At 35.1% G+C, this 27,440-nt stretch overlaps 1 protein-coding gene across 7 annotated transcripts in view; it reads right to left on the bottom strand.

Moving 5' to 3' along the window:
• The window catches only part of ETV1 (ETS variant transcription factor 1), a gene marked incomplete at its 5' end in the record, with an annotated part of 87,177 nt that overhangs the window by 14,607 nt on the left and 45,130 nt on the right, over window positions 1-27,440 (bottom strand). For 5 of the 7 annotated variants that reach the window (XM_084230349.1, XM_084230350.1, XM_084230348.1 and 2 more), the window contains 4 exons: window positions 1,053-1,121; window positions 18,567-18,814; window positions 23,016-23,204; window positions 25,843-25,972. In XM_084230349.1, coding sequence (XP_084086475.1) covers window positions 1,053-1,121; window positions 18,567-18,814; window positions 23,016-23,204; window positions 25,843-25,972 — 636 coding nt within the window. The remainder of the gene's footprint in view (window positions 1-1,052; window positions 1,122-18,566; window positions 18,815-23,015; window positions 23,205-25,842; window positions 25,973-27,440) is intronic. The other 2 variants (XM_084230351.1, XM_084230354.1) reach the window with 2 other exon arrangements.

Raw genomic sequence — 27,440 nt, forward strand, 5'->3', positions numbered from 1 at the left:
AATAAATATAAATAAATATAATGTATATATTATAAATTTAATGTATATACAACCTTCATTATAAATAAATATAATGTATAAATAAATACATTTAATGTGTATATGACCTTCATTATAAATGAATATAATGTATATATGACCTTCATGTAATTGTTATTCTCTTTAGGGAGAAATAACAGGGTGAAATTTCATACAGTTTAGGCAGTTTTATTTCTCAAACATATTGGCTTCTACAATAGGTGTATGATATTAATAACAACAGTTACATTTCATTTGTGCAAAGCTTACTGTACATTTATCAGCCCATTGTATTATCCTTTGGACTTAGGGATTTCTTCTATTAATATCGTTTATACAAAACAATAAATACTAGCCCTAAGTTAGAAGGAGGCATCTAAGCCAGTCATGCCAGTGACAGCGTTTAGGTTTAAAATCATGCATAGTATTTCCAGGGATTATATCCAGATAAATCATTTTTATTTATTACTTTGCAAGTATCAAAGTCCAACAGAGTAAAGTTTTTCCACTGTGGTTACCATAACACATCCATAATAAAAATTCCTTCTCTACTTCAGACCTCTTATATGAAACTCCATTCTGAGCAATCGCTTCTTGCAAAATATAAAATCAAGGATATTTACAAATGAATACATTCAGATCCACTGTTTCACTTCAAAACAATGACTTAAGTTCATTAAGAGAAACTGAAAATTCCTCGAAGATAAATTTCATTCAAGAGCTATACGCTAGGGTGATCTATAAAGCATATGTTTTATTTTAAAAAGGATGTGGTTGTTGGCAAAAAAAAGAACACAAAAATCCACTCTCAGCTATTTATGTGCACATGAGTCATGTTAACAACTAAATACAAGACATCGTGACCTGAAAAAGTCTCCCTATTACTTGAAAAAGATCAAGTTTTAAAATAATAGCATAGAGAATATAAATGACTTTTTCCTATAGGATATAATGATTAATTAAGTGACCGTATCCTGGGGTGTCTGATTCTTTTGACTAGTTTTTATAAGCAAGCTCAGTAATGGAAAACTTAACTTCTGTTCTGCTGGGATGAGCCAGGAAGCCTTCTTGCCTCATATAAATGGAGTGGCAGCTAGGCACTTCTGAAAGAGGAAACAGCATTGGTCAAAGAGGAGTTGGGAGTTGAAAATGCACTGTTATCAATGGACAGAGCATAGATAGGAAAGTAGCAGAAACTGACTTGAGTTTTCTTGAGAGGAACTGTCAACACAGTTAACATTTCAGGCAGTTCCCACATAAGAAATGGAACAATGAGAAACATATCATGTAGACACCGACTCTCTTTAATAAGCATGTGAATTCAAAGTTTTACCCACAACTACCTCACTTCTAGTTGGATCTACCTGCAACTCACATGAATGGGAAGGTAGTCCCAAACAGTGGTATAAGTTAAAGTGGGACATTTGTGGAATAAATTTGCATAACCCGTTGCATTGTATTTACAAACAAAAAAACCAACAAAAGACTCATTCATAGTTTCTTTCATGATAGATAGCAATTATTGTGAAAAGACAAAAATCTCTGAATCTCCTAAAATTGCTCTGGCCTTTTAAGTGACTGCTTTTTCCCCCCAGATAAAAGCATGAATGGCTTTTCATTTTATTAAGCACACAAATCATATTCAAAACCAATGAGGCTCTACAACAGAAATCCAGCAATTTTATGGCAAACACTGTTATTACTCTAAGGGTGAGGTCTTGCCTCTGTAACCAACTTATCACTGAAAAAATAAACTTGGTTTGTGGTTAAACTTGAGTCACAGTAATGGTGATCAGCTCTAATGTGTTTAGTTGCTTAGATATAGGGAAAAGGAAAGAAACATGGATTAGGAGATGAAAGATTAAAGTTCAAATCTTTCCTTCACTACTACTTAAACTACAGGACTTAACAAGCCATTAATGTCTGTTTCTATAAAGTCAGGGGTTGGGTCAGATGGTATCTGAAATCTGTTTTTTGGTTCTGAATAAAAAGTTCACTCACATACCAGAGAAGGGTTCATGGTAAAGTTTAAACTTTAGGAACAGTCACTTGCAGGAGTACCTTTTGGGGCCCTATATCTAAATCTGCAATTTCATTTCTTTTTCTTTCAGATTCCACAGATTTTGTAAATTTCAGGTTTCATTAACCTGAACCCAACCCTGCATTTAACATATAGTTTCAATAGGAACCTATAAATGTATGTGATCACATTAATTCTCTAAGTTTTACTACATTTTAAAATAACATATACAAAATAGTGATATGAAAACGCTTCTATTTAATATATCCCTCTTTCCACCACTTATAGTTAAGCACAGTAACTCCAAACAAGTAATAAAGTACATCTAAATGAATTGGAATGAAATACCTTTTCTCTTTTCAATTATCCATCTTCAGACTTTCATGTTATATTAATCAGCACAATTTATTTGACTCCAATATCATTCTTTCTTGGCCTAGAATGTTCCATTTGTAAAGTCTATATGATTTATTTAAAGTGTGTCTGATGAATGTTAACCAAAATATTAGACCTTTTTTCCACAGAATTCATTTTAGTCAAAAATATCTTAATGGCTATCCATAAAAGCAACATAGGATCAATAGTTTACATGTTGAGAACAGTCTAAAGCTCATCACCAAACTTTCTATTATATCATACCTTCTTTAAATAAAATATTATGTACTACACAATTCTGACTCCACATAAAAGTGGTGTTGACCTTATTTCCTGATAACAGCATTTATGAGAGTGTTGCCAATGCAGTCGATCTTTTGGGTTACCAAATAGTTAGCAATTCATTTTAGCCCATTTTTTTAACAAGTGGTACTTCAAATTAATTTTTCATTTTATTTTGATTTATTGCCAGCCATAAGGTCCCCCAAAGCAGCTGGGCCTGGAAGCAACAGTGTTAATGACTCCACTATCAGCTCAGCAGCTGCTTGGAGGAAAGCATTTTGTTGTACCAGTGTTGACACCCTGCCACAAAATACTTTTACTGACTGCTGCCCAGCTGGAGTGTGGCTGTAAAAACAGCTGGCTGGCTCTGGAGGCAGTTAGAGGAAAACATATAGGCTAAACTCTATTATAAATAAGTGTGACTAAATGCAGTCTCCTTCAGAGACAGAAAGAGGCAGAGAGGAAATGCAAACATTTCTGATAAACCCACTATTTAAAGTTGAAGGAACAGCTTATAAAAGTACTCTAACATAATACAAAATCAGCATACTCCTCAAAAAAATCTTGACATTTGACATTAAAAAATAGGATTTGATGGATAATTTCCCTAATATTCATGTATCTATTGAACTAATTTGTTTATTGTTATGCTTATTCTGGATAAAATTCATAATAAATTAATAATTTATCATAAGGCTAATGCCAGAACCTCCATTACATTTCCAAAAACCCAAGTATGTTCTTAAAAAAAAAAAAAAAAAAAAAAAAAAAAAAAAAAAAAGCACTGGTTGACAATTTAGGAAAAAATACATATACTACATTTATTTGTTTTCGCCAGTTCCTAATGCACCCCGGAACAATTAAAATAAACATCTAGCTCTTGAAATTGACACACTTGGATAGCAATGTTTAAACTCAGTCTATCTTTAAAATCGCTGTCCTTTATATGGTCCTGAGAAGCCTGAAAAATATGACTAAGAGGAGTTTATTCCCATAAAGTAACTAAAGTCATGTTATTCTAAAGTGATATCAGTTAATTTATGACTATCAGAGTGGGTCAGACTCTAATCAAATTGTAGAAACATTTCCAAAGTGATTATTCAATCAAATGACTAACATGGTTAATTAGGAGCCATAAACATTGCTCTGAAGTTCATCAAAGTAATGACTTGCCCAGAAAAATTACTGCTAATTAAATTGCCTGCTGCTTTCATTTCTACCTTATCTAATAAAAAATCCAACCAATGAAGTTTGACATTACATTTTAACTTTTGCTAAATGCTCAACTAAGATCCAAACAGGCTCAGCGGCAACTTCAAAGGCAAACGTTTTGGGGAAGGAATGGAAGCATTGTTTATATCCTCACTTACGTTTTTACTTGGCAAAAACTTAACAAAGTTTGGCAACAATTCAAAGCTGTAGTTTAAGCTATGCATGCATGTTCAGATGACAGCATATTTACACTGTCCTGTTAGGAGATCATAGATTAAATCTTAAGATCCTTGTATGTCATGGAATAGACCTGGTTTTGAACCTCGGTTCTGATTTTTTTGGCAGTACGACATTTTATTACTTACGTAATACCTTTAACTCTAACGTTTACATCTATAAAATGGGAATGATAGAGTGCTATACTTGAGAGGTTTGTTGGGAGAATCATATGGAATAAAGTAGGAACTACATTTTGCACAGTGTGCAGAGTGAGAATTTAACATACGGCACTTATCACTTATAACAAATCCACTTTACATGAACCTCTACTTCAAACAGGAAATAATTGTTTATAAATAAGTTATTTTTTTCTTTTTAATTTTTCCATTCTAAAACATAACTTTACGATTGAGATGCTTACTAGTGTATTTATTCTGCAACATTCTTCTCAAATCTATCATTAACCTATGATTTAAAAATATATATTGATCCATTACAAATTGATGACATATTTTTTTTTTCCTTAAAGATTTATTTATTTATTTATACAAGCAGTGGGTACAGTCAGAATTGCGGGAGGGTGAGAGAATTCACCAGAGTCAGAGTGGGGAAGAGAACAGGCAGACTGACGAAGAAATGCACTGCTGAGGGGAGCAGCGGGCGGCAGGAGAGGTCCGCGCGCCATGCGGGACCCTCCCCGGGGGCCGGGGATCGAACCGTCGCTGCAGAGGCTCCAGGCAGCTTCGCAGCCCAGCGCTCAACCGCTGCGCCACCAGGGGAGGCCCGATGACATATGTTTTACAAGTGAGAATGACCATTACATTTTCAAAATATCTACTCTTTTTTTTAAAGATTTATTTATTTTCATACAAGAACTGGGGTACAGGCCAGAGGTGAGGGAGTGTAAGAGGACTCACCAGAGACAGAGTGAGGAACAGAACAGACAGATGGACTGAAATACACTGTGAGGGGCGCAGTGGGTGAGAGAGGAGAAGTCTGCCGCACCATGTGGGTATCTCCATGGCCAGTTATCTCCATGGCCGGCCGGTAATCAAACCTGTGCTGCAGAGGCTGTGGACAGCTTCACAGCGCTGCACTCAACCTGCTGAGCCACCGGGGAGGCCCTCTGGAGGTACTTTTGAAGCTTTTTTTTTTTTTAAATAGTATTTAAAAATACTATTTTTTAAAATAGTATTATCCCCTGATATTTTTGTCCTAAATGATTTTAGTTTAAAAAAGTTTTAAATTCAATCTATAAATTGAATTATGTAAATTGAATTTAAGACAAAGGATTTTTTATTATTTTGAAACTTATGGATCAAAGAGCTCTACAAGGTGACACTAGAACTGAAACAAATCAGCTTATGATAAAATAACCTGTTTAGCTTATGATAAAATAACCTGTTTAGAATTTGTCAAAAATAAGTTTATGGTCATGAAAACGTATCTAATATAGTGCAGACATTCAAAGCAGCATTTAGTCATTTTAATGCATTGGTCAACAGGGAAAGTTAAGAAAAACAACAGTGAACTAAAACCCCCATACCACCCAATCTGATTAGCCTTCACCTTTAGTAGCATTATGAAAATTCTCCTTAATTAAGATATGCAGGTATGAATCTAAAAAGTTGATTTCTCTGTGTCTTGACTTGCGTTGTAAGGCTGTAGTGGAAAACATAATACTGACTTGGGGACTTTACCGACGCTTTGACAGAAAGGGTAGGTTTGAATTTGCACATTTGCTACCAGGTACTGCTCTATTTGCATATTCAATGCCCAACAGCACAGAATGGAGTTCCCCTTGGGGAAGAAATGGTTCGCCTAGAATTCATACCAATTACATAAGGCCAGGTCAGAGAGAAGACATTTGCCACAATCATCTGAGATATCCCTACAATTCACTGAAATTGTTATAAAATGTATGTAAAACTGGAATTCAGATCAGAAGTGAACAACTGAAAAGGGGGAATAGCCACCTCTTTTTCATTTGCTGCTTCTGGTTAAATTTCTGTAGCAATAATCTGTGTAACAATTAAGCATTCAAATCTCTGAGAGTAAATAAGAAATTCCAGTAAAATAGGAGCAAGTTCAATGTTGTGTTTTAATGTGATTTCCTTTAATACGAGCAAGCTATATGCTATATGAAAATGGATTGGAATGAAATACTTGACTATATCCTTGACTAACTCTTTGAAGAGGTGACATAACAAAATCGAATGCAACTTTTATGTTATACATTGATAATGATAGAAAACTTGGCATAGTAAATGTCCAGAGACATATATCTGAAACTATCAAGCACTTGATGAACAGTGTGTACATGCATGCCTATGTGTGTGTTTTCATATATAGTTTTAGTAAGGTTTTCAAAAATGTGTTGTCTATTTGAAAAAATATTGAGCCATACGAACAACTAACGACCCCTCATGAGAGATCTCGCTAAAGTCTTATCTGTGTTGAACTTCAACATTACTGCTTTGTTTGTTTCTTCTCATTTCCTGGCAATCTCACTTTTTTTAAAAAAAATAATAGGGCAATAATTTTTTAAAAAGATTTATTTATTTTAATACAAGAGTTGGGGTACAGGCCAGAGGCGCAGGAGGGTGAGAGGATTCACCACAGACAGAGCAGGAAGCAGAACAGGCAGACGGAAATACACTGCTGAGGAGAGCAGTGGGCGCAACAGGAGAGGCCTGCCACGCCATGTTGGAATCTCCCTGGCTGGCCAGGAATCGAATGGCGCTGCAGAGGCTGCAGACAGCTTCACAGCGCTGTGCTCAACCCACTGGACCACCGGGGAGGTCGACTCTCACTTTTTAATGCTTAAAGCCCAAAAGTATTTTAGAGTGTATAAATAACATGAGCTTCATGAAGATGTGTTTAAATGCAATTGCAGCCACATCCATCTTAGTCTGGCATCTCTTTACTCTGCTTCCCCATTTGCCACACGAATAGACCTCATGTAGCGAATAGAAAACTGAATTTTATAAAGTTCCCTTAAAAGGATGTGAAGGGGAGGACAGTTTTTATACCCAGATGCTATCTTTATAATAGAACAAACTAAAACTAGGGGCCCCTATTTTATATCTACACTCACTTGAGAAAGAAGCAAGTGTGACAACAAAAAGTTCAAGTTTTATAAGACCTATTTGTTGTCAGTCACAAAAGTGCTATGTGACTGTAACACTTAGTCACTGAACCTTGTATGAAGAAGGCAGAAAAGCTGGAGTTGGCTGAAATCTTAAGAATGATGAATGTTTATTACCTCGTTCACACTGAGATGGGCCCTTCATCATTAGGGTTTTTAGTAAACTATGTATATAGAGAATATAAAACTTGCAGAGATATGTCTTCTAGTGAATTTCTGTTATTAGGCTTCCAGGATTGAAAGAGAACTAGCTAGTCTTTATGTGTCTAGTATGGAGCTTGAAAAATCTAAGAATAAAAAGTCATAGTTATTAGCATTCAGATGTTTTAAAAAACTTAAAGGCTAAATAACAGTATGGAATTTACTTATGAAATCACTGATGTCTCTCGTAAGCAGCTGGGTTATTTTGGAACTGAATTCTACACAAATAATGGCCAGGTTCAACACAATTAGCTATATGATCTACTATGCTCACAATTTTATAAGCCTGTAATGATTTTATTAAATTAGATTTGCAAGTAAAATTGGTGTCATGAAACATAAGTATAATTTTAACTTGAACTACTTATTAGATATTATTATATTCTGACAATTAACATATATTCAAAAGAAAGTATGAGAAAAGATGCCATGAAGCTATAAGGTAGGTCAAAAATAACCAACAAGATGGAAGTTTTAACATTGAGCTTCAATCTTGACTTGCTCCTTTTCAGAAATCTGACTTAAATTATGATTTAAAACAAATACAACATAGATTGTCTTGTTCTTTACATTCTCCTCTCCTTGGATCACCACAATATTCAAATGATTTATTCTACTTGCTTGCAATGTGAATTATACTAATAAGATGTTCAGTATGATGGATCTGTCAGATGTAACATAATCATACAGTACATTGTAGGCCCTGCATAATATGATTATTTTAACATAAGAATCTCTCTCACTTTTGCCTTATTCCTTAACCTCCCAAATGTATTGGTAAATATTAGAAAAATTATGCTATTTTTTACCCAAGGACTAGCTGTCTTCAGGAATATCTCTAGAAGTCAAGATAAAATCGTATCTGTGGAAATCCTCTATTATTTATTGCCTGTGTCCCCAATACTATGTTATTAAGTTTACAAACATGATCTCATTTAATATAAAAATGCAAAGGTGTGAGAATTATTTCCCCCTGTTTATAATGAGGAAACTGAAGTAAAAAGTTGACAAAACATGCTCAAGATCACAGAAAATAAATAGGTATCAGGCCCAGGATTCCATATAATACATCCAATGTCATACAAACCAAAGTGGATTGATATTTTTAATGCTATGAGTAACAAAAGCATGTGAATATAGCAGGGTATTGTGGGTACCCACATACTGTAAAAAAAGGTCACCAGAATGGAGAGTTCAAAGATGTTTTTCTAAATTTAAGAGAATAGTAAAAAAAAAAAAAAAAAAAAAAATCACAATGACATGCTTGTGATATTTTAGGCTTTGTTTTGGTTTCAACTTTTCTACATTTATTATCTTTGAATATTTAACCTTGCAAAATTTTCAAGACTGCATTGGAAACAATTAACTAAAATACATGCACACAAGCACACTCACAACACAGGAACAATAAAAACAACAATCATCTAGTTAAGCTGCCAAAAATTTCTTAAAAATGTTTTCAATTAAGTTGTTCATATCTTAGGTAAAGATACTTTATGAAATACAAGTCTCCCTCCCCCCCAAACTGTTCAATCATTAACTGACTTAAGTATAGAAATCCTTTAAGTGTAAAAACTAACAAGATTTCAAACTACTCAAATATATACATATATATAAAATAAATATTTATCTCTCCTTTCTTGTTCTGATTCATGAAACACATACATATGCAACATACAGTGAGAGACCCAAATGTGCATCTTTAAACTTGCTCACTTAATTCCAAATTTTATTGTACATATAAAAACAGTTGTTTGTTCATTTCAACCACTTGTGATAGGAAGTTTTGGGTCCAAGCATTCTATTTGTTTTCTTTAAAAAGAAACTAAAAAAAATCTCATATCATAAAAGAATGCTCCCCTTCCCTTTTAATTCTCTTGGTTTTTCATATTAGTACAATTCACAAGTAGATTATCCCTCCCTTCCCCCTTTCCTGCCTGTAAAATCGAAGTTAGATAAACACTGTGTGGCTGAAATGACATATTTGAATGGAATTCAGACCCACCAGTTCCTGTTTATGTTTCTGATTTGAGAATGTTGTCTTCTCATTCACCATACATTAGGAACACTGCTAGGCTGTAAACAGTGTCGGGTTACATGCAGGCAGGACCAATGAGCATTAATCATTACATCCAGTCAACTGGCAAAAGCAGCAGCTGATGGAACACTACACCCTTCAGCTCTGTATAAATGGACATTCCAGAGAGTGAGTGTGTGAGCGTATGTGTATGTTTCCTTTCAGTCTCCATTTTATGAATGAAACTCCAGGCTCTATAGAGTCCATTCATGTAAGAGAAATACTTACAGGGCTTTGCCCCTAGGGATCAATCAGTCATGGGTAAAGCTGATATGATTGGTTTAAGACAGCCTTCAGCCTTCCATTACTCACTTAAAATGCAGTCCCTGTCCATTTGACCTGTGTTAATGCATAAAGAGTAAATCCAGACTGTAGTCTCAATTCTCAAATCAAATCACTAGCCAATGCCACTTACTGTAACTGTAGATTCAGAGCATATTTAAGTATTTCTTAGAAAAAGTGATACAGTGGGTCACAGTCCTGTTTTAAGAGATTTGCTACTTTAATACAGAGATGAATGAAGAAAACTCATCCCAGATATACATAGCAATAAAAAGCAAGATAAATTGTGAGGTCAATTCATGACCTCTATTATAATAACAAATTCAATTAGGAAGGAATCACTGTCACTTGACACAATGAAAGCACCTAAAAATCATAGGAACTCTGTCATGCCTATAAAAACTGGAATGAGAAGAAACATGAAAAATTCCTGGTCTTTTGTTTGAAACCTGTGAAGGATAGTCTACCATGGCATTATGGCAATTTAATGTTTATCTTCTAATTTCTATTACCTGGTAAATAAAATGGTAGAGGATAAATAAAATTGGCACCATGTTTTTTATTTCAAAATTAAAATATTTGACATAGCCAGGTGGGGAGGTGGTAAGGAATCCTATAATCCACCATACAGAGAAAACAGGGAACAGACCAAGATCACTGAAGAGTGAACATACATTGAATTATGAAGTTTTCAATAACATACTCTTTGCAAGCCTTTTGAAAAATAGTATTCTTCTAAGAATTACTTTGGTGATTTCAAGATATATATGGAAATGATAAAATGAAATACATTTTTAATTGCAACTGAATTTTGTAAAAAATAAAATCATAATAATCAATTGCAGGATTTTCCATTTGGACATGATGCAGCTTGCTAGTTTATTGCTGGTCTGGATTTTCACAATCAACATCAGTAAACTTTACTTCTGTTACATCCAACTTTATTTTTTGTAATTTTTTTTTAAGATTTATTTTTATTTATACAAGAGCTCGGGTACAGTCCAGATGCACGGGAAGGTGAGAGGATTCACCAGAGCCAGCGTGGGGAACAGAACAGGCAGATTGACGAAATACACTGCTGAGGGGAGCAGCTAGCGCGGCAGGAGAGGTCTGCTCACCATGTGGGTTGCTCCAAGGCTGGCAGGGATGAAACCGGCACTGCAGAGGCTGCGGACAGCTTCACAGCGCTGCACTCAACCACCTGCGCCACCAGGGAGGCCCTCCACCCAACTTTAATTAGCATATTACAATGGTTCCTTTATAATTACTGTACTCCTTATATTTCTATATAGGACAATATATTTGATTATGTATTTATGTGAAACTCAATTGTTCAGAACAGATGCAGGGAAATTTATAAAATAAAAGTCTGAGGTCAACTTCCCTAAAATGTATATCTCCCCTTGAAAGTAAATAATAATTTTTTAAATAGTAACTCCTGATGGCAAAATTTCTAAGATATTACTAGAGTAAAGTAGTAACAATCGTAATAGTTTAGAGATAAACTATTAGGTAATTTCAGCCCCCTTAATTTCTTTTTTAATTTTATGCAAGTTTAGTAAGCTGATTCATGTCTTGATACCATCTTCAAACACTTAAAGTACTATTTTTATTTCTATGTGATTGCAGAAAATTATATTCTTTCTCTGTTATTCACTGATTTCATTCACACTTTTCCCAGAATCCCAGATAATGCTTACTAGAGGCAGCATTGGAAACACCTTCGCTCTTTCCCTATTATTAAGGTCAGTAGCCTCAGCACAGCAAGACACAGAATAACATTTTTAACATAAAAATCTTTCTCTTCTGCCATTTTAGAAACCCAAGAGCGGGCCTCCCTGGTGTCGCAGACAGTTGAGCTCAGCGCTGTGAAGCTGTCCGCAATCTCTGCAGTGCCAGTTCAATCCCCACTGGCCACGGAGATACCCACATGGCAGGGCAGACCTCTCCTGTCTCTCCTGCTGCTCCCCTCAGCAGTGTATTTCGGTTAGTCTGCCTGTTCTGTTCCCTGCTCTATCTCTGGTGAATCCTCTCACCCTCTGCACCTCTGGCCTGTAACCTGGTTCTTGTGTAAATAAATAAATCTTAAAAAAAAAAAAAAGAAAAGAAACCCAAGAGTATTTAAATCTCTTGACTAAAGTACCAGTTTGGGCCTGTGTAAGTACCAGATATACTTGTCAACTCTAACAGATTAAAGTTAAAACACATCTCTAAGTTAAACATACCATAAATATTTAACACATGTAACATGATGCAAATATCTTTTCAGTATTTGTTTTATCATTTCTCTGCTAACATAGATGTTTTCTATATGCTAAGTACATGCCATCATTCTCTAAATCAAAGGTTTTTCTGCTGGTCTTCATCAAAGCCCAAAAGCGATAAAAACTAAGTGTAGAACATGGGAGGGGTTGCTTGGATGAAGAACAGACAGATCGTAAAACAACAGGATAGGAAAGGCCAATCTTACTCTTACAAATGTAAACTTTCCTTACACCTGTTTTATATGTTTCACTTCCTCATAACCTTTCTGGTAAAAAATGATTTCAGCTGACAAAAGTTTGAAAATCACAGTTCTGGTTAAATTTTAAGCCATTAAAATAGAAAAGTGAGGTGCGATAAGAAGGGTCAGAAAATCTCAAAGTTCATACAAGCAAAGAATTTTAGAGCTGGATGAGCCACTAATTTGCTGTTTCCTCTAATTATCATGCAGCCTTTCCAAGAAGAACTATTAGGAAAAGTCACTTCCTTGACATCTCAAATCTTGACAATATTTATGGCATATTTAAAAAAAATAAATAGAATGCATTTTAATCATTGGTATCATTTGAGGTTGTATTTTCTTATCTCACAACAGTTAGCACCTAACACCTAACAACTGGAAATAAAGTTTGGGGATCATCTAATGTGAAATGTACTTCCCCCAAGCTGGGAAAAGGGTACCTGAGATCTTAAAACATATGCTCTTATTTTTCTGGTAATGTAGAGTGTCTAAAAATAATAGAAAAATCTTTAATCCAAAAATTAAGAAAGGGGTCGATAATACATGTAAACAAATTATAGATTAAAGAACTTTTATTTGGGATAATTAAATAAAGACTGTGAACTAAGAATAAGAACACATTGGTTCTAGTTTTGGCTATTTCACAAAGTATGTAAGTGATGCTAAATAACTTTACTTGGATAAGTCTTGCTATTTTATCTGTATGATTCAGGTGTGGAGAAGAAATTTGAACTAGGTGCTCTCATGAGTTTAAAAATTTATGTATGATTCAGTGGAACAACTATTGTATCAATTTCCCCAAACTTAAAATAGCACTAACTACAATTGCTACTATAATGTGTTTCATGCCTCTAAACTGAAAGAAGGCCTCATCAGTACCAGCAGAAGTGACTAAAAAACACAATGAAAGAACATATTTTCTTCTGTAAACACATGTCAGTCTTTCCCCTACTTTCTACTTCTACTTCATCCTCTCAAAGCTCATTGTACATGCCTTCCCCTAGTTTCTTATTTCTGCAACCTTCTTGCCCCTGAACGTTCTTTCTCCTTTATTCCCAGATCCTACATTAAAATGCTCTACCACATGGCTGGGAGTCATCTTTTAAACTAATTAGAGTAATAGAATAGGCTCTGAGGGCTAAGAACACCTTATTAATTCATTACCCCTCCAGCCAACTCCTAGGTTAAGATTTTTAGCACACCCCAAAGTGCAAAAGCACAAAGCACTAATGGTAGGACTGCAGGCACTCTGCAGGGATGGACCTGAAACGCACCAAGTAGCATGCAATTTCTCTTCCCTTCTCTAAGGCAGCCCTGCAGGACTAACAGAAATGACTAAGTAATCGAAAGCAAGTTAGGTTTGCAACATGAAACTGTAATGTCATCCTTTACTTAGCATTCTTTTTACTTATAAAATTGAATAATTTGAACACTTCTCTTCTTTGACTCTAAATGAATTGATAATTCAGAAAAGATACTTAACACTTTCTAATTAGAAAAGCAGTAAAATCTGGCTTCTCTGGTGGTGCATGGGGTTAAGCCTCAGCACTATGAAGCTATAGGCAACCAGTGCCTTTATCTCCTGCCAGGGAGCTACCCACATGGCGCAGCAGGCCTCTCCTGTCTCGCCCGCTGCTCCCCTCAGCAGTATATTTCAGTCAGTCCACCTGTTCTGCTCCCCATTCTTTCTCTGGTGACTCCTCTCACCCCCCACCTCCATGCACCTCTGGCCTACACCCCAGTTCTTGTATGCATAAATAAATAAATCTTTTTTTTAAAAAAAGCAATAAATAAGCATTGTTAAAGTACAATTTATAGACAAAATAGGAATTCCTATATTATCATACATACATGACCACTGCATTTCTGTACCAAGTATTTTCTTCCAGGATTTATTCTTTACATATTTTTTCCACTCAATATTTTCATTTCATTAAATGGTTAGAAAAACCAAACGCCTGACTTCTAATGTCTGCTTAATATTTCTGTTATGAAGAGTCATAACTTTTTTCACCCCCAATGAATGTATATTTACAATCTCTCTCTCCCCGCCCACCTCCCTTTTCCCTCCTTCCCTCCTCTCAATCTCATTAACTATGTGTCTTCTCATTCCTTGGGATTAATTCCTGAGAGTAAAATAATTCTATCAAAGTGCATTAACACTGTGTGCTGATATTTTCTTGAAGCAAACTTTAGCTTCATATGCCCATGACCTCCCTACAAATACTATTCTAAGCTATCAAAAAATAAATAAAATGAAACAAATTACCATACAATCACCTAGCACATAAAACTCTAATGCCCAGTCGCACATCAAAAATAACTGTCTCATTAGCCACTCTGGACACTCAAAACCTCATATTCAGGAGCACCAAGACAGTAAAACAGCCATGCTTCTATGAAAATGGGCCACTGTATACGACACTCTGAAAGAAGCACTGATACACAGTCAACATTTTCGTATACTCACTAAGACCTGGGGACAGAGAAGAGATCATGTTGGATTTAGGAAAAACAACCAAGCAATCACACACACACACACACACACACACACACACACACACAAAGACTGTGTCCTGTTTTTGCAGCATCATTAGTCTAAAGAAGAACAGAAGGAAAACAACAATAACATATAATTGGATTGCTGAGAACTTAATATCATGAACACACAGGATTGACTCATCAACTTGATTCTAAGCATCAAGTTTTCTTCTCATGTCTCATGATCCATTTTTCCTCTTTTCCTGGATAAAACTTTCTACCCTACTAGCATAATATTTTGCATTTTTTAGCTTAAATAATCGGCAGTTGAAATTGCATTCCTGTAATTATAATTATAACTAATAGACCTTCCATTTCCCATGTCATAATTAATGTCAGGTTTTATTAGAGTATAATCATGCTGCCTTTTTACTTACAAAGCTTCTTTTATTGTCACAACATTATGTTATATCAAATTAAGCAATAAAGAGTTTAGAGGCCTTCTGAAAGGACAACTTTAGGATCATAGGTGCCAGGCAAACTGACTACAAAGGATTTTTTTGCACTGTCTTTAAATCACATAAAATAATTTCTAATGTGCTAATTGTTCAACACAGTAGACAAAATACCAATGGTTTGGTAATGATACATTAGATTTCCTTGAAAAGGTTATTCAGTGTGCTCTCAGCAAGTATCAAAGAAGTAGTGACAACAAAATTTCTAGAAATCATACCTTTTGATTAAGTGTCACAGTGTCAACAATTTAGTGGTCAGCAAAATACATTTTGATAACCACAGATTAATATTGAATGGTTATATTGTTACTACAGTTCCTTTAAACCACATCTAGTATTATAACTTTACTATTTAGCTATTCAAGCAAACCATAATGCATCCTGTTGGTAATACTGAAATTGGAATTCAAAGGTTCTGTACAACTTTCAAAACCTGAAGAATAATTTAGAGGGGAGAAAAGTAACATAAAATTAACATGTCTCAAATATTAAATAAATTTTCTACCAAGGTAGATGGTATGCCTTTGAAATAGGATCCCAGACTGTTATGGACTAAAAGTAAATGTTCCCCAAAGTTCATTGTTGAAGACGATGCCAAATATGATGGAATTTGGAAGTGGTATTATGATGGCCTATAGTATTAGATGAGGTTTTGAAGATGGAGACCCCATGATGGGATTAATATCCAGAGGGAAAGAAACCAGCCATATGAGAACACAGTGAAATAGCAGCTGTCTGCAAGCCAGGACTCTGCCAACGGCACTTGGACCTTGGATTTCTCAGACGCAGGACTGTGCGAAATGTGTCTGTATTTGAGTCACCAGTTGATAGGACTTTATTATAGCAGACTGTGCGAAGACAGGGACTATACTTTTTATTTTACAAGTGACTCAATTTGTGTTTTGAGGTCAGACAGTGACTGACTCTGAAATTAACATATAAAACCCACAAAAAGTACAATTAAATTGTATAGCAGCAGCTCCTATGTTTTGCCTTCATTGGAATATTTATCTCTTTCAGTTCATAGTGCCTCAAGAAAAGCTACATATTTGCATATCATATTACATATAATTTTGTTTTACATATATATGTATGTATATATAATTGCATATATACAATCTTCTATCCTCCAGTAGAACTGATAGAAAACTTAGCAGTTATTCTCAGAGAAGCAAAAGTTGCTTCAGATATGCATGTATGTGTATATATAAAGAAAGAGACAGAAGAGAGAGACGCCACAAAATCAAGAAAGCATTTTCAATGCTAATCTTTCTATGTTTATACATATAAAATATTTCTAGAACACACAAAGAAATTTTTTAAATGCCATGCTCTATAAATCCTTTCAAGCCAATTATTTAGGCTATTTGTTTGATTTCATGTAAAGTTTCTTGAAATCATGGGGAATTCAAAAACCAGTTCGGCAGATTAAAATGCAGTTGAGAGAATAAGGATAATATCACTGAACAGTATCTGAAATTTACAGAAAAAAAATGAATCCTACCTATAATAAAGTTCATTGTATTGCAGGCTTCTTAATTACGGACATAAACTACGGACACATATAAAAACTCTAAATTGAAAACACTGTGGCACATTTCCGAAGTCTCCAAATTCAAGTCAGGAGGCAAGCATTCCAATAAAGGTCATCACATCACATATTTCAATTTTAAAAATTATAATCCAGACAAAGGAATTTTACATATATGTTCTCTCCCTCTCCTCCTATGAAAATATACCATTGTAACCATGGAATGCAAGAATCAAATTTAGTATTTGGGGAAATTTCTAAAATTAGCCCTGGAGAAATGGTTTGGAGCCAGCTTCCCTTCCTTGAATCTCAGTCTTTCCCTCTTCTTCCCTTTCCTCAGCTCCACACCGTGCTGTACCGTGGGGGCCTCATACACAAACAAGTGGTCACATTTAAGCTCCATCCTCATCCCCCCACAGACAGCTGCCCTTTGACCACCTCTTTGGACCTATGGGGGAACAAAGGAACAGTGTTCTCTGCCTTCAGAAAACTAGGACTGGGATGAACCCACTTAGACCCTGAAAGTAGACTGTGAGTCTAGGGAGCAGGGAATTCATGGGTTCTGGGTAGCAGGTGTACTTTCCAGAAGTGGAGTCATGGCCTCCAAATGGGCGGTTCCTTATAGTCCTGAGCCCTCTCGCTCAGTGAGGAAACATACAAAGGATGGCCTGAGGAGACTACCTTGGAGAGTTTCCTCCAGTCAAGTTTTACTAATTTTAAGAAAGTTGAAAACTCAAGACCTGAAGACAATTTTCTTTCCTCAAGCAGAACTGACAATAAATCTGAGCAGTTATTCTTAAAGAAGCAATAGTTTCATCATCAAGAACATCTATCACTTTATATCCAGAAAAAAAGGAAATAGCATTGTTTTCAGTTATCTCCATGTCTAGAACCATCTACTTACCACAGTTAACAAAATATTAACAATAATATGTGAGAGGCCCATGGTACCCTTCTTATCAACATTAGCTTTGATTTCATACGCTTTTTTCAGAATTCTCACGATATGTGAAAAAAGACGTTCTAATTTTGAGGTTTTAATAACAGAAACTAAACACCAGTGTGTTAAGTAATTCTTCTATGGTCTCAAGGTCAAATGTTGGCAAACTTGGTAGTAACATTTGGAACCAATTATGTTTAAGCAGTCCTTACAGCTCTATCCACCTTCACACAGTACTTTGCAGTGTTTCTGGCTCAGTGAGACTGAAGCTGAAGTCTATGAATAAACCACCAATCTGCCTTTTTTGCTACTCCTCTCCTAAAATATAAGAACCCTTACTTTCTGACCTTTGGAATTTGACACCAATAAAGGAAAACAAAGTTATAAGCAGTAAGTGGTTCAGTACAGAATATTACTTTCTATAAACATTGTTATTAAATAGTACTGACATAGCAAAAGGAAAGATTGCACAGAACCTAGAAAATATTACAATGTTATTCTCTTGGACCGAGAGTGGCCAGGATTTTGCAAATTTCACTTGGAACTGCTTTCATTTCTAGATATTTCTTCAACAATTGGCTCTTACCAAAATGGCTTGACCATTTTGTCTGACCCTTCACCTATAGGCAAAATTCAAATCAGGAATTAAATCAAAGACTCCACCAAGAAATGGTCATGAGCCACTCTGTCTGATGTCAGTACCAATCACAGTGACAAGCAAATGAGATACTTTAAATATAATTCCTTAAGGCATGCACCTACCTGAATCATATGCAAAATCTCTGGGTTCTTGTTTAATCATCAGAGGAGGGGGGAAGCTTTGACTGGCCGCACCACCAACCATGGTGTTGTGTTCATACACTGGGTCATGGTACTCCTGCTTAAAGCCTTGAGGTGGGAAGGGGATGTTTGGTTCAGACATCTGCCGTTGATACATAGGACGTCCTTCCCTTGGCATTGTGGGCAAAGGAGGAAAGGAATTACAGGGCTCAGAAAGCTGGCGGCGAAATCTAGGAAGGAGAGTACAAGTTTCAAATGAAATGGTATCAAGGCCACTGCTAAATTTGACTGGTTTGAAAAAACACAAGACAAAAAAAAAAAAGTCAACAAGGAATAGTCTTTTAAATACCAATACAATTTGTAACTACCTAGCTAATGAACATGACACCTGAATTGAAATGTACACCTTAAACAAAGACTAGATTTCTCTTTCCTGGGTCAGTAGCATGATGCTTTCCTCAAATCACAGTGTGATCTGTGTTCCTCATCTAATTAATTAGTCTCTCATAGCAACATTTCCATGATTTGAGTAGGGATAGGAGAAGAGCACCCTGTAGGGAGGAACTGTATATACCTTACCGGCTAAAATGTCCCATTCTAAATCAACTGTGTAACTTACCCAATTTCTCAAACAATTACATAAAGAAAAAAAAAAAACCAGAAAATAAAGAGTGTGATCTCAAATGGCATCCTCTTTTAATCTGTTACCAAACTGATTAACAAGAAAGTAAAAAATAAGGAGCCAAATGAAAATCTACTTGTAGGTTTTCCTTCCCTGACCATCATTTATGAAGAAAGGAAGAGGTGGCTCTCTTCTCAAATGGGCAAGATTTATCTAAATCTTCAACAATGTTCTAATTAACTTTATTCTAATTAATTGTATTCTCGTGAGAAAGAAAACTGGAAAAGAGACTGAAATCCAAGTTGGTTTGTTAAGACTACCTCTTTACTGTCAAGCAAAAAGAGAGCACAGTGGCTTATAAAAACTTCAAATAAAATATCAGGTTGATTTTAAAAAGTAAGCATAAAATACACAGCAGATATCCAAAGATGAAAAGAACTTGTTTTATGCATTATGTATATTTGTGTGGTCATGAGGAAGTTCTGAGGCTTGGGTAGAAAGATGACAGTGAGCCTCTGCAGTCCTTCCTTCTTAGTTACACCGTGTAATGATTGGCTAATAACATAATCATTCAGTTCTGTGTTTCTCATCCATAACATTGTTGACGCAACCACACATTGTATTAATTAAAGATTTAAAAGTGTTCTATGAATGCCCCAAGAGTGCTTAAAAATAACCTAGCCAACAATTTCTGTGAGTAAATAAAGCCTATGAACTCCCCTTCACTCCAATCCTTAACATCCCCCATTAAAATTGTTCCTGAGACTTTAATTTGGAAAGTTAACATTAATTTTGGTAACATTAAATAAAAATAAAGGCTAAAGAAAGGCTAAGCAATTGGCATTTCTAAGAACACTCGATCCTGCAATTTAACTCTAGGCACACTGGCTGCCATGGAAAGCACTGAAATTCCACCTACACCTGCAGAAAATAAACTTAGAAACTCAGATATTGCAAAACAGTGAGGCTGACTGGCACTGCATTCATTTCCCTTCTCTTGCTTATTTCATTAGCCAAAAAAAGAAACAGAAATTATCATTAAGAACTGTCAAGGAGTGAATCAGAAAATTGTAACTTGAAGTTAAAATAAGAAACCAACTCACTTGTGAAGCCTTAAAAGGAAGTTAATAATACTTATACTAAAAGCTTTGTAAGGAATCAAGCCATTTGTTTTTACGAGCCAAACTGATGGCAGTTGCTACTTGTTTAGGACCATGTATACATACATGGAACGCATAGGCTTCAGTGGAAGCTGCACATTTTTGGTGCCATTTTTATGAACCCCTGACTAATGGTAAAGAGGTGACTCAAGAAGCTTCTGGAAGAGAGATAATGGGCACGGAGAATATTCTAATGCTATCTTTGACATAGAAAAGCAATGCATAAGTAGTGGGGAACATGAAGAAAAAGAGACCAGGATTCCTGCAGAGTGGGATCTGAAAAGTGCCAAAGACCTGAGCTGAGGGGCAGTGAGCCTGAGGAAAGGAAGCAGGGCGCAGCCCAGTTGGCCATGAAGCATTCCCAGAGTGACGTGGGGTGCCCAGGCTGGAGGGGGCTATTTGGGGAAAGGATCTGTTCCCAGAGCAAATTTTTCCATTTATAACTGAGGGACTGTCATTTGTTAGCCAGAGCCCTCCAAGAAATCCTCCTCAGAAACATACGGCTTCAGAGATTTTCCTGGGATTGGCCAGCTGGTACTGTACTCAAAACCCAGTGGGGGGCAGCGGGAAAAGACCCTGAGCTTTCCTCTTCGAGTTCCGGGCCGGCTGTTCTCAGTCTCAGATATTTGACTTCAAGTAGAGAAACTAAAATGGATTTGGCTAAAGCACTGCAAGTTAGGTCACCTAAAAACAGGCATCCTGCTTGCTCAGCAGTCACTTTCCATAAGAAATAATTCCACAAAAAGCAACTACACAATCCATACTTCTGGCACTTATTTGAAGTGTCAGAGGCTCAGGTATTATGAACTCTGGGAAGTCACCAGAAGAGGACAAAATAAAAGATGCTTTTTTGTAACTGTTTCCCCTTTTAGCTCCACACAATGTGCATCTGTTCAATGGCCACCCTGCACTAAGATATCTTTCATCTGTATTTACAAAACTGTTTACACAGATGCACATACCATCACACCCTGACGAGGTCTAGTGTCTATGGGGTGAGAAGGGGAAGATAGTGGGAAGTGTTTAATAACTAAAGTATAACAGAATTTATGATGGAAACAAAGGAAGAAGATACAGCTTACTGTCACATTGGAAAAAATGTTTTCTTCTCATCCCTTCCTAGGAAAAGTTCCCAGATTTGAGACTGGGGTCCAGTAAGTAACCTGTGACAGATTTGAGAACTCCCTTATTTTTATAAAGTTGCCAATGTCACATTTTCTGGTCTCTTGCTGATTTCTAGGAGGTCCTTTGGCACCTGTATAATGGTGTGTCAAAGCTTGTTTGTGTTGGTTTATATAAATTTGCAGGAACATTGTGAGCCACATGTTAAACAGCTATTAAGCATTAAGTCAACTTATAATATTTTAAAGGCAATAAACACTCAAAGCTCATCATTTCCCAATTACTTTACTATATCTTACTAATAATGATGCTTTTGAGGTTATTTATACTATTATATCTACAAGGTAAAAATATAATATAATGGCATGGCATTACACATTCCTTTTCAATTTCTCATTCAGGGTTTTCATATTGCCAACTTGGGGTGAGCCATGGGGGTATGGGGAGGGGAGTACTGACATCACAAACGCATCCAATGCTCCAGATCTTTTGTTTTTTTTTTTCCTCCCATACAGCATATTGTTAAAAACTTGTCAGTACTATACTGACTACGCATAAGTAAAAGATAGCAGGGGAATGAAAGAATACTTTATATAAAATCTATCTGTGTTTTAAGTTATACTATTATTTTACTTAAATATGATTTTTTTCATCTCTGGGAATCAAGGCTTTCTCACCACTGTAATCTCTCTAGCTCCATGCACTAAATCCTGACCTCCTCCTTTCTAAGTAATACTAGTCAAGTCTTTATTTCTTTCACTTTACATTCTCAGCTTCCAGGGTCATGCAGCTACTAACATTAAATATTTATCAGTTGGGAAGGATGGAAAGTAGTTTTTATCAAAGAAGTGCTATTTTGCCAAACTATGTACAGATAAACCATTCAATGTAAAGTAAGGAACCGAATTCCATAAGCCACCTTCTAAAATTAGTCTCCTAGCGCTGGGCTGCAAAGCTGCCCACAGCCTCTGCAGCACCGGTTCAATCCCCAGCTGCTGGCGAGGGTCCCACAAAGCGTGCAGACCTCTCCTGCTGCGCCCACTGCTCCCCTCAGCAGTGTGTTTCGTCAGTCTGCCTGTTCTGTTCCCCGCTCTGGTTCTGGTGAATTCTCTCACCCTCCTGCATTTCTTACTGTACCCAGTGCTTGTATAAATAAATAAATAAATCTTTAAAAAAAAAATAAAATAAGTCTCCTAACGTTATAGAAGAAATACACACATATGCTCATAAAAATGAGATGATCTGATTTAAAGTTTAAGTGAAGCAATTTAATTCAAGCAAAGCGAGGGAGATGTTGAAATGTCAGTAGATAGATTAATTTTCCAAATTAGCAACCAATTTAAATGTTTACAAAAGGAATGTCTGTTTATAAAAGACATTCTCTACAAATTATTTATAATGATAGAGCAAGCTCTTTCTAAAAATATTTTTGCCCGGAAGAGCAACATTAATGTGTTCACTTTAAATCTACTATAGGTCTTAGGAATTTCTTCCACAAATTTTTAAAAAATGGTATTTGCAGTTTACCTGTGGTCCATGGGGTAGCTGCTGTCTTGCATGGACTGCGATGGTGGGAGGTGAGCTGGAAAGGCGCGGTCAGGTTTCGGAGTGTGAGTTGAGTTGGGGGATGCATGATGTAGTGGGGACACTGGAGTGCTGGACGGTGTTGGGGGGTTGGAGGGCCTCATTCCCACTTGTGGCTTCTGATCATAGGCACTACCCAGGAAACCAAAAAGAGGAGAACATTTCTGCTTTAGAGCAATTAAAAAAAATTTCAAACCCATAAGTTAGAATGTTATTATTTTTTTTTATTTTTTGCTTCTGTCATTCCAGAACATGTGATCTTCAAAATCATCACATTCTTATAGACAAAAATTAGGAAATTAATATATTACCTAGTAACAACATGAGTAGAAAATGCTTATTTATTTGCTTTTTACAGTTATATTTACTTCTTGCAGAATTTAGGGTTCATAATTCCAAGAGGTAAACCATCATCTTACAGGAATATTTTATCCTTCAGAAACAAAGAATTTGTAAATACAAAGTGAATGCTAAATATTCACAAAATGCTATTTTAAGGGACTGTACAAACAACTTAAAATAAGGAAAACCACTGAAACTGCACCAGTGAAAACAGTGGCATAATTTCTATCTATTCTTAATACAGCTCCTTGTGCAAGTTTGATATAGCTCTTCTAAATCATTAAATATTTCTGATATTATAATTCAACTGCATTATAAAAGATTTAAAAAAAATTTTAAAAACAAATGCCTTTGCTTATTTTCATTCTTCTTATGTAAAATAAATGATGCTTGGCATTAACCTCCTCACATGGGATAATAAAGATTAATAAGGCAAATTAAAATGTCCATGATATATTAAAACTTTCTTGGTATACAAGAATAGGCAAAAAATAATGTTAAAAGGAAAATCCTATTATCATTTTCTAATTTTTAAACACAACTACAAAAGAATAAAATTAGTAATCTTGTTTCTATATACAATATGAATTTAAGTTGCTTCCCTAGCTTAGCTTTCAGGAATGTGATTTAACTAATTTTTATCATCTAAAACATTATTTTCTTAAAAAAATTTTTTAGTTAAATTTCCAGACAAAAAAGTTAATTCTTGGTTAAAACACTATATTTCTTTTTAATAAAAAAAATCCATCAATACATATTTTTCTTTAAAGAAGAAACACTTTTTACATTGGCTTATGTAATCATTTATTCCATTGCTGGTGCTATACAATATAGAATTTCATCAACGTGCAAAATTACAGAAGTATTTGCTATAAGTCTACTGTTACTTTAATGCAAAGTCAACAGTACTCATAGTATGTTTGGTCTACCTATTTTCTTTACTGTTATTACTGGATGATAACACACCTCTTTTATAAAATGGTTCACCTGTCTCATTCCCATGTAAAAAGAAAACATCTTCTATCAGAGGATGGTACTTTTTCCCATAAAATGCTGTATTAAGATTTTTTTCCATAATGAGATAGAGAATAATGAGAATTTAATTTACATATCATTGTAGAAATTATTAGTCTCCAAGAACCTCAAGACAACTCCTCTCCTGTTAAATTATGTATATCAGATATGTCATATAAAATAGTAGTTATTTTGTAGTCATGCTTCCAATGAAAGCTGAGATGCTACAACAATTCTGTATTTACCTCATTAATTAAATTTTTAATATTTTAAATAACTATTTTGTGACTATATAATACTCTTAAGGAGAACGTGGGAAAATTAAAAATACTATAAAATAAAACTTCTATTGATCAATATTGCCTTGTCTGAATTCAGTATGCTTTAATAGCTTCTACAAAAGATCTTTTTGTAACAGTTTTTCAATTTCAGTTGAGTTGACTCATAATTTCAGGCTCTGGTGAACCTCCTGAAAAAGCAGATATAAAAGATAAGTTTGCAAGTACAAATAGTAATAGAATGTCCAAGCATTGATCAGCTGCCAGGAGAGTATACAAATCTGAGTCTTGAATTTAATATTTATCTTGAATATAAACAGTATATGTAATAAACATATGATGATACAGGAGATTCTGTCAGATCATATATTTTTTAAATTTTAACTGGTGTAAATTACAAAACTCTAAATATTTGTAATCATTTTTATAACTTTCCAAATAAATTCCTTTTAAGAACTAAGTTTCTGGAGTAATTCAGAATTATATTATACAGAGCCAACTTCTTCCTTATGCAATTAGAGACCAATATGAAAAGCAAGAGAATGCAATTTACTGTGAGGGGTTTTTAATGAACATATATGTTATCAAATTTTCTAACAAGTGAACAATGTACTTTTACTGCTCCACCCTTTATTATCATCAAAAGGAATAACTGGCTTTTTAATAGATAATAGCCTTGGCAAAGCCTTATAAAATTCTAACTTTATTGCATTTGTCCATGAATGCATCTTATAGATCATTTGCAAAGCCTGTCAGATAACTAATGTACTGCTTAGACCTGCCAAATGTTTCATTTTTTCCCTATAAACTCCATCTAAAGTGCATAATGCACTCATTCTAATGAGAACTTTCAATAGCTGCTCTTGCCAAGTAAGACCCTCTTTTCAAACCCAAGATGTATCACTAAAGTAGAAAAGCTACTAATAATTGCAATGAAAATTATTGCTTTAAAATTATTCTGAAAGTGTGTGATTGGATGGTAAACGGTTCTTCAGTTTGGCTAAATGCTAATCCAGTTAGCTCATTGGCTGCTGAAGATGAACTCACAAAACATGACTTGAGATTTTATATAATTCTGAACTTTTTGTTTCAATAAGAACCACCATTCTCTATATATACATGACTGACTGTTTTACCTGACATTGTACAGGCACTTTTCTCCATAGCTGAATTTAAAGGGTTGTTCTTGACTGCAGGCAGAGCTGAGTTCTGAACATGGACTGTGGGGTTCTTTCTTGATTTTCAGTGGTAGGCCATGAAAAGCCACTAGAAAACAAAATATCCACAAAAATAAAATAAAGTTAGAAAACAAGTATGTTAATTTATTCTATTTCTCTTAGTTAAAATGTCACTAATATTTCATAGAAATTTACACATGGGAAAAAATCACACTTCTAAGAAAAAATTCTGGAAAATTTCAGCATACTCCTCGTTCTGCTTTTATTATATAACCAAATGCATGCTTGCACTCACTCTCTCATTACTTAAATTTGTTATTTGCTTAGCTATATTAACAAAACCAGTAACTCAGTTTTACAAAGTTTTGAAAAATTTTCAGAATGATTTCCAATGAGTTAAAGCAGAAAGAGTCAACTGATTATCTAAGAATTAAAGGAAGACAAGATAATTTTAAAGCATAACTGGAAGGAGAATATCTCAATTGTACCAATAGTAATAATCTCATCGAGAATCACTAGTGGGAGCCTCCTTTGTGGCGCCGGGGGTTAAGCACCGCACTATGAAGCAATCCTCAGCCTCTGCAGCATTATTTCGATCCCCCACTGCCAGGGGGCAGCCCACATGGCGTGGCCCACCTCTCCTGTCTTGCCCGCTGCTCCCCTCAGCAGTGTACTTTGGTTGATCTGCCAGTTCTGTTTCCAGCTCTGGCTCTGGTGAATCCTCTCACCACCCACATCTCTGGCCTGTGCCCCAGGCAATAAAGTAAATCCATTGCAGATTCAGTGATAACTGATGACTCTGGATTTCCGCACAAAAATGTTTTAAATTCTACATCTTTGAGGCCAATGGTTATTTATAAAAGAGGCAAAAGTATCTTTCTATTTACCACAATTGTGATTGAAATGTAAGAAACATGTTGAAGTTATAGGTCACATGTACTCTACAATAAAATAAAAATCTGTATCATATTCTTTTCCATGACTTAATGTATGATTATGCTTATGTCCATTAATGCTTAATATAATACAAAGATCATACAAAAAGGTAAAAAATATGTATGTTTGTGGAGGAATCTTAACATATAAACCAATAAATAGCACTATACACACACATACACACACACATTATTCTTCTATAATAAAATTGAAAAAAATACCTATTAGAGGTCCTAACAAAATATTTAGTATAAATGAAAAAGTAAAAGATGAAAGAAAAATAGGAATGAGAATGAATTTTATTTTCATGTACAATATGCACAAATATGACTAATAAAGGGTTAAACACAACAAGGACACAAATTCTGGAGATTTATTCTTAACTCCTATAAAAACTGGAATTAAAACACAAAATATTAAGTCTGATTCTATAAAGGGAGCTATAACAAGAGAAACTTTGTGGCTTATGGTGCCATTCAATCTTGATTATGACAGTACAGCACTATACAGTTGCACTAGCTTGAATGTCACATAAAATTTTAGTATAAGAATTTGAGATCAAGGAGTACCGAGCATCCAGGAAAATAAGGGCTAATGTCGATGCACATAACTTTAACAGA

Source organism: Talpa europaea, assembly GCF_964194135.1.
Source record: "Talpa europaea genome assembly, chromosome: 3".
In the NCBI taxonomy this organism is placed as follows: domain Eukaryota; kingdom Metazoa; phylum Chordata; class Mammalia; order Eulipotyphla; family Talpidae; genus Talpa; species Talpa europaea.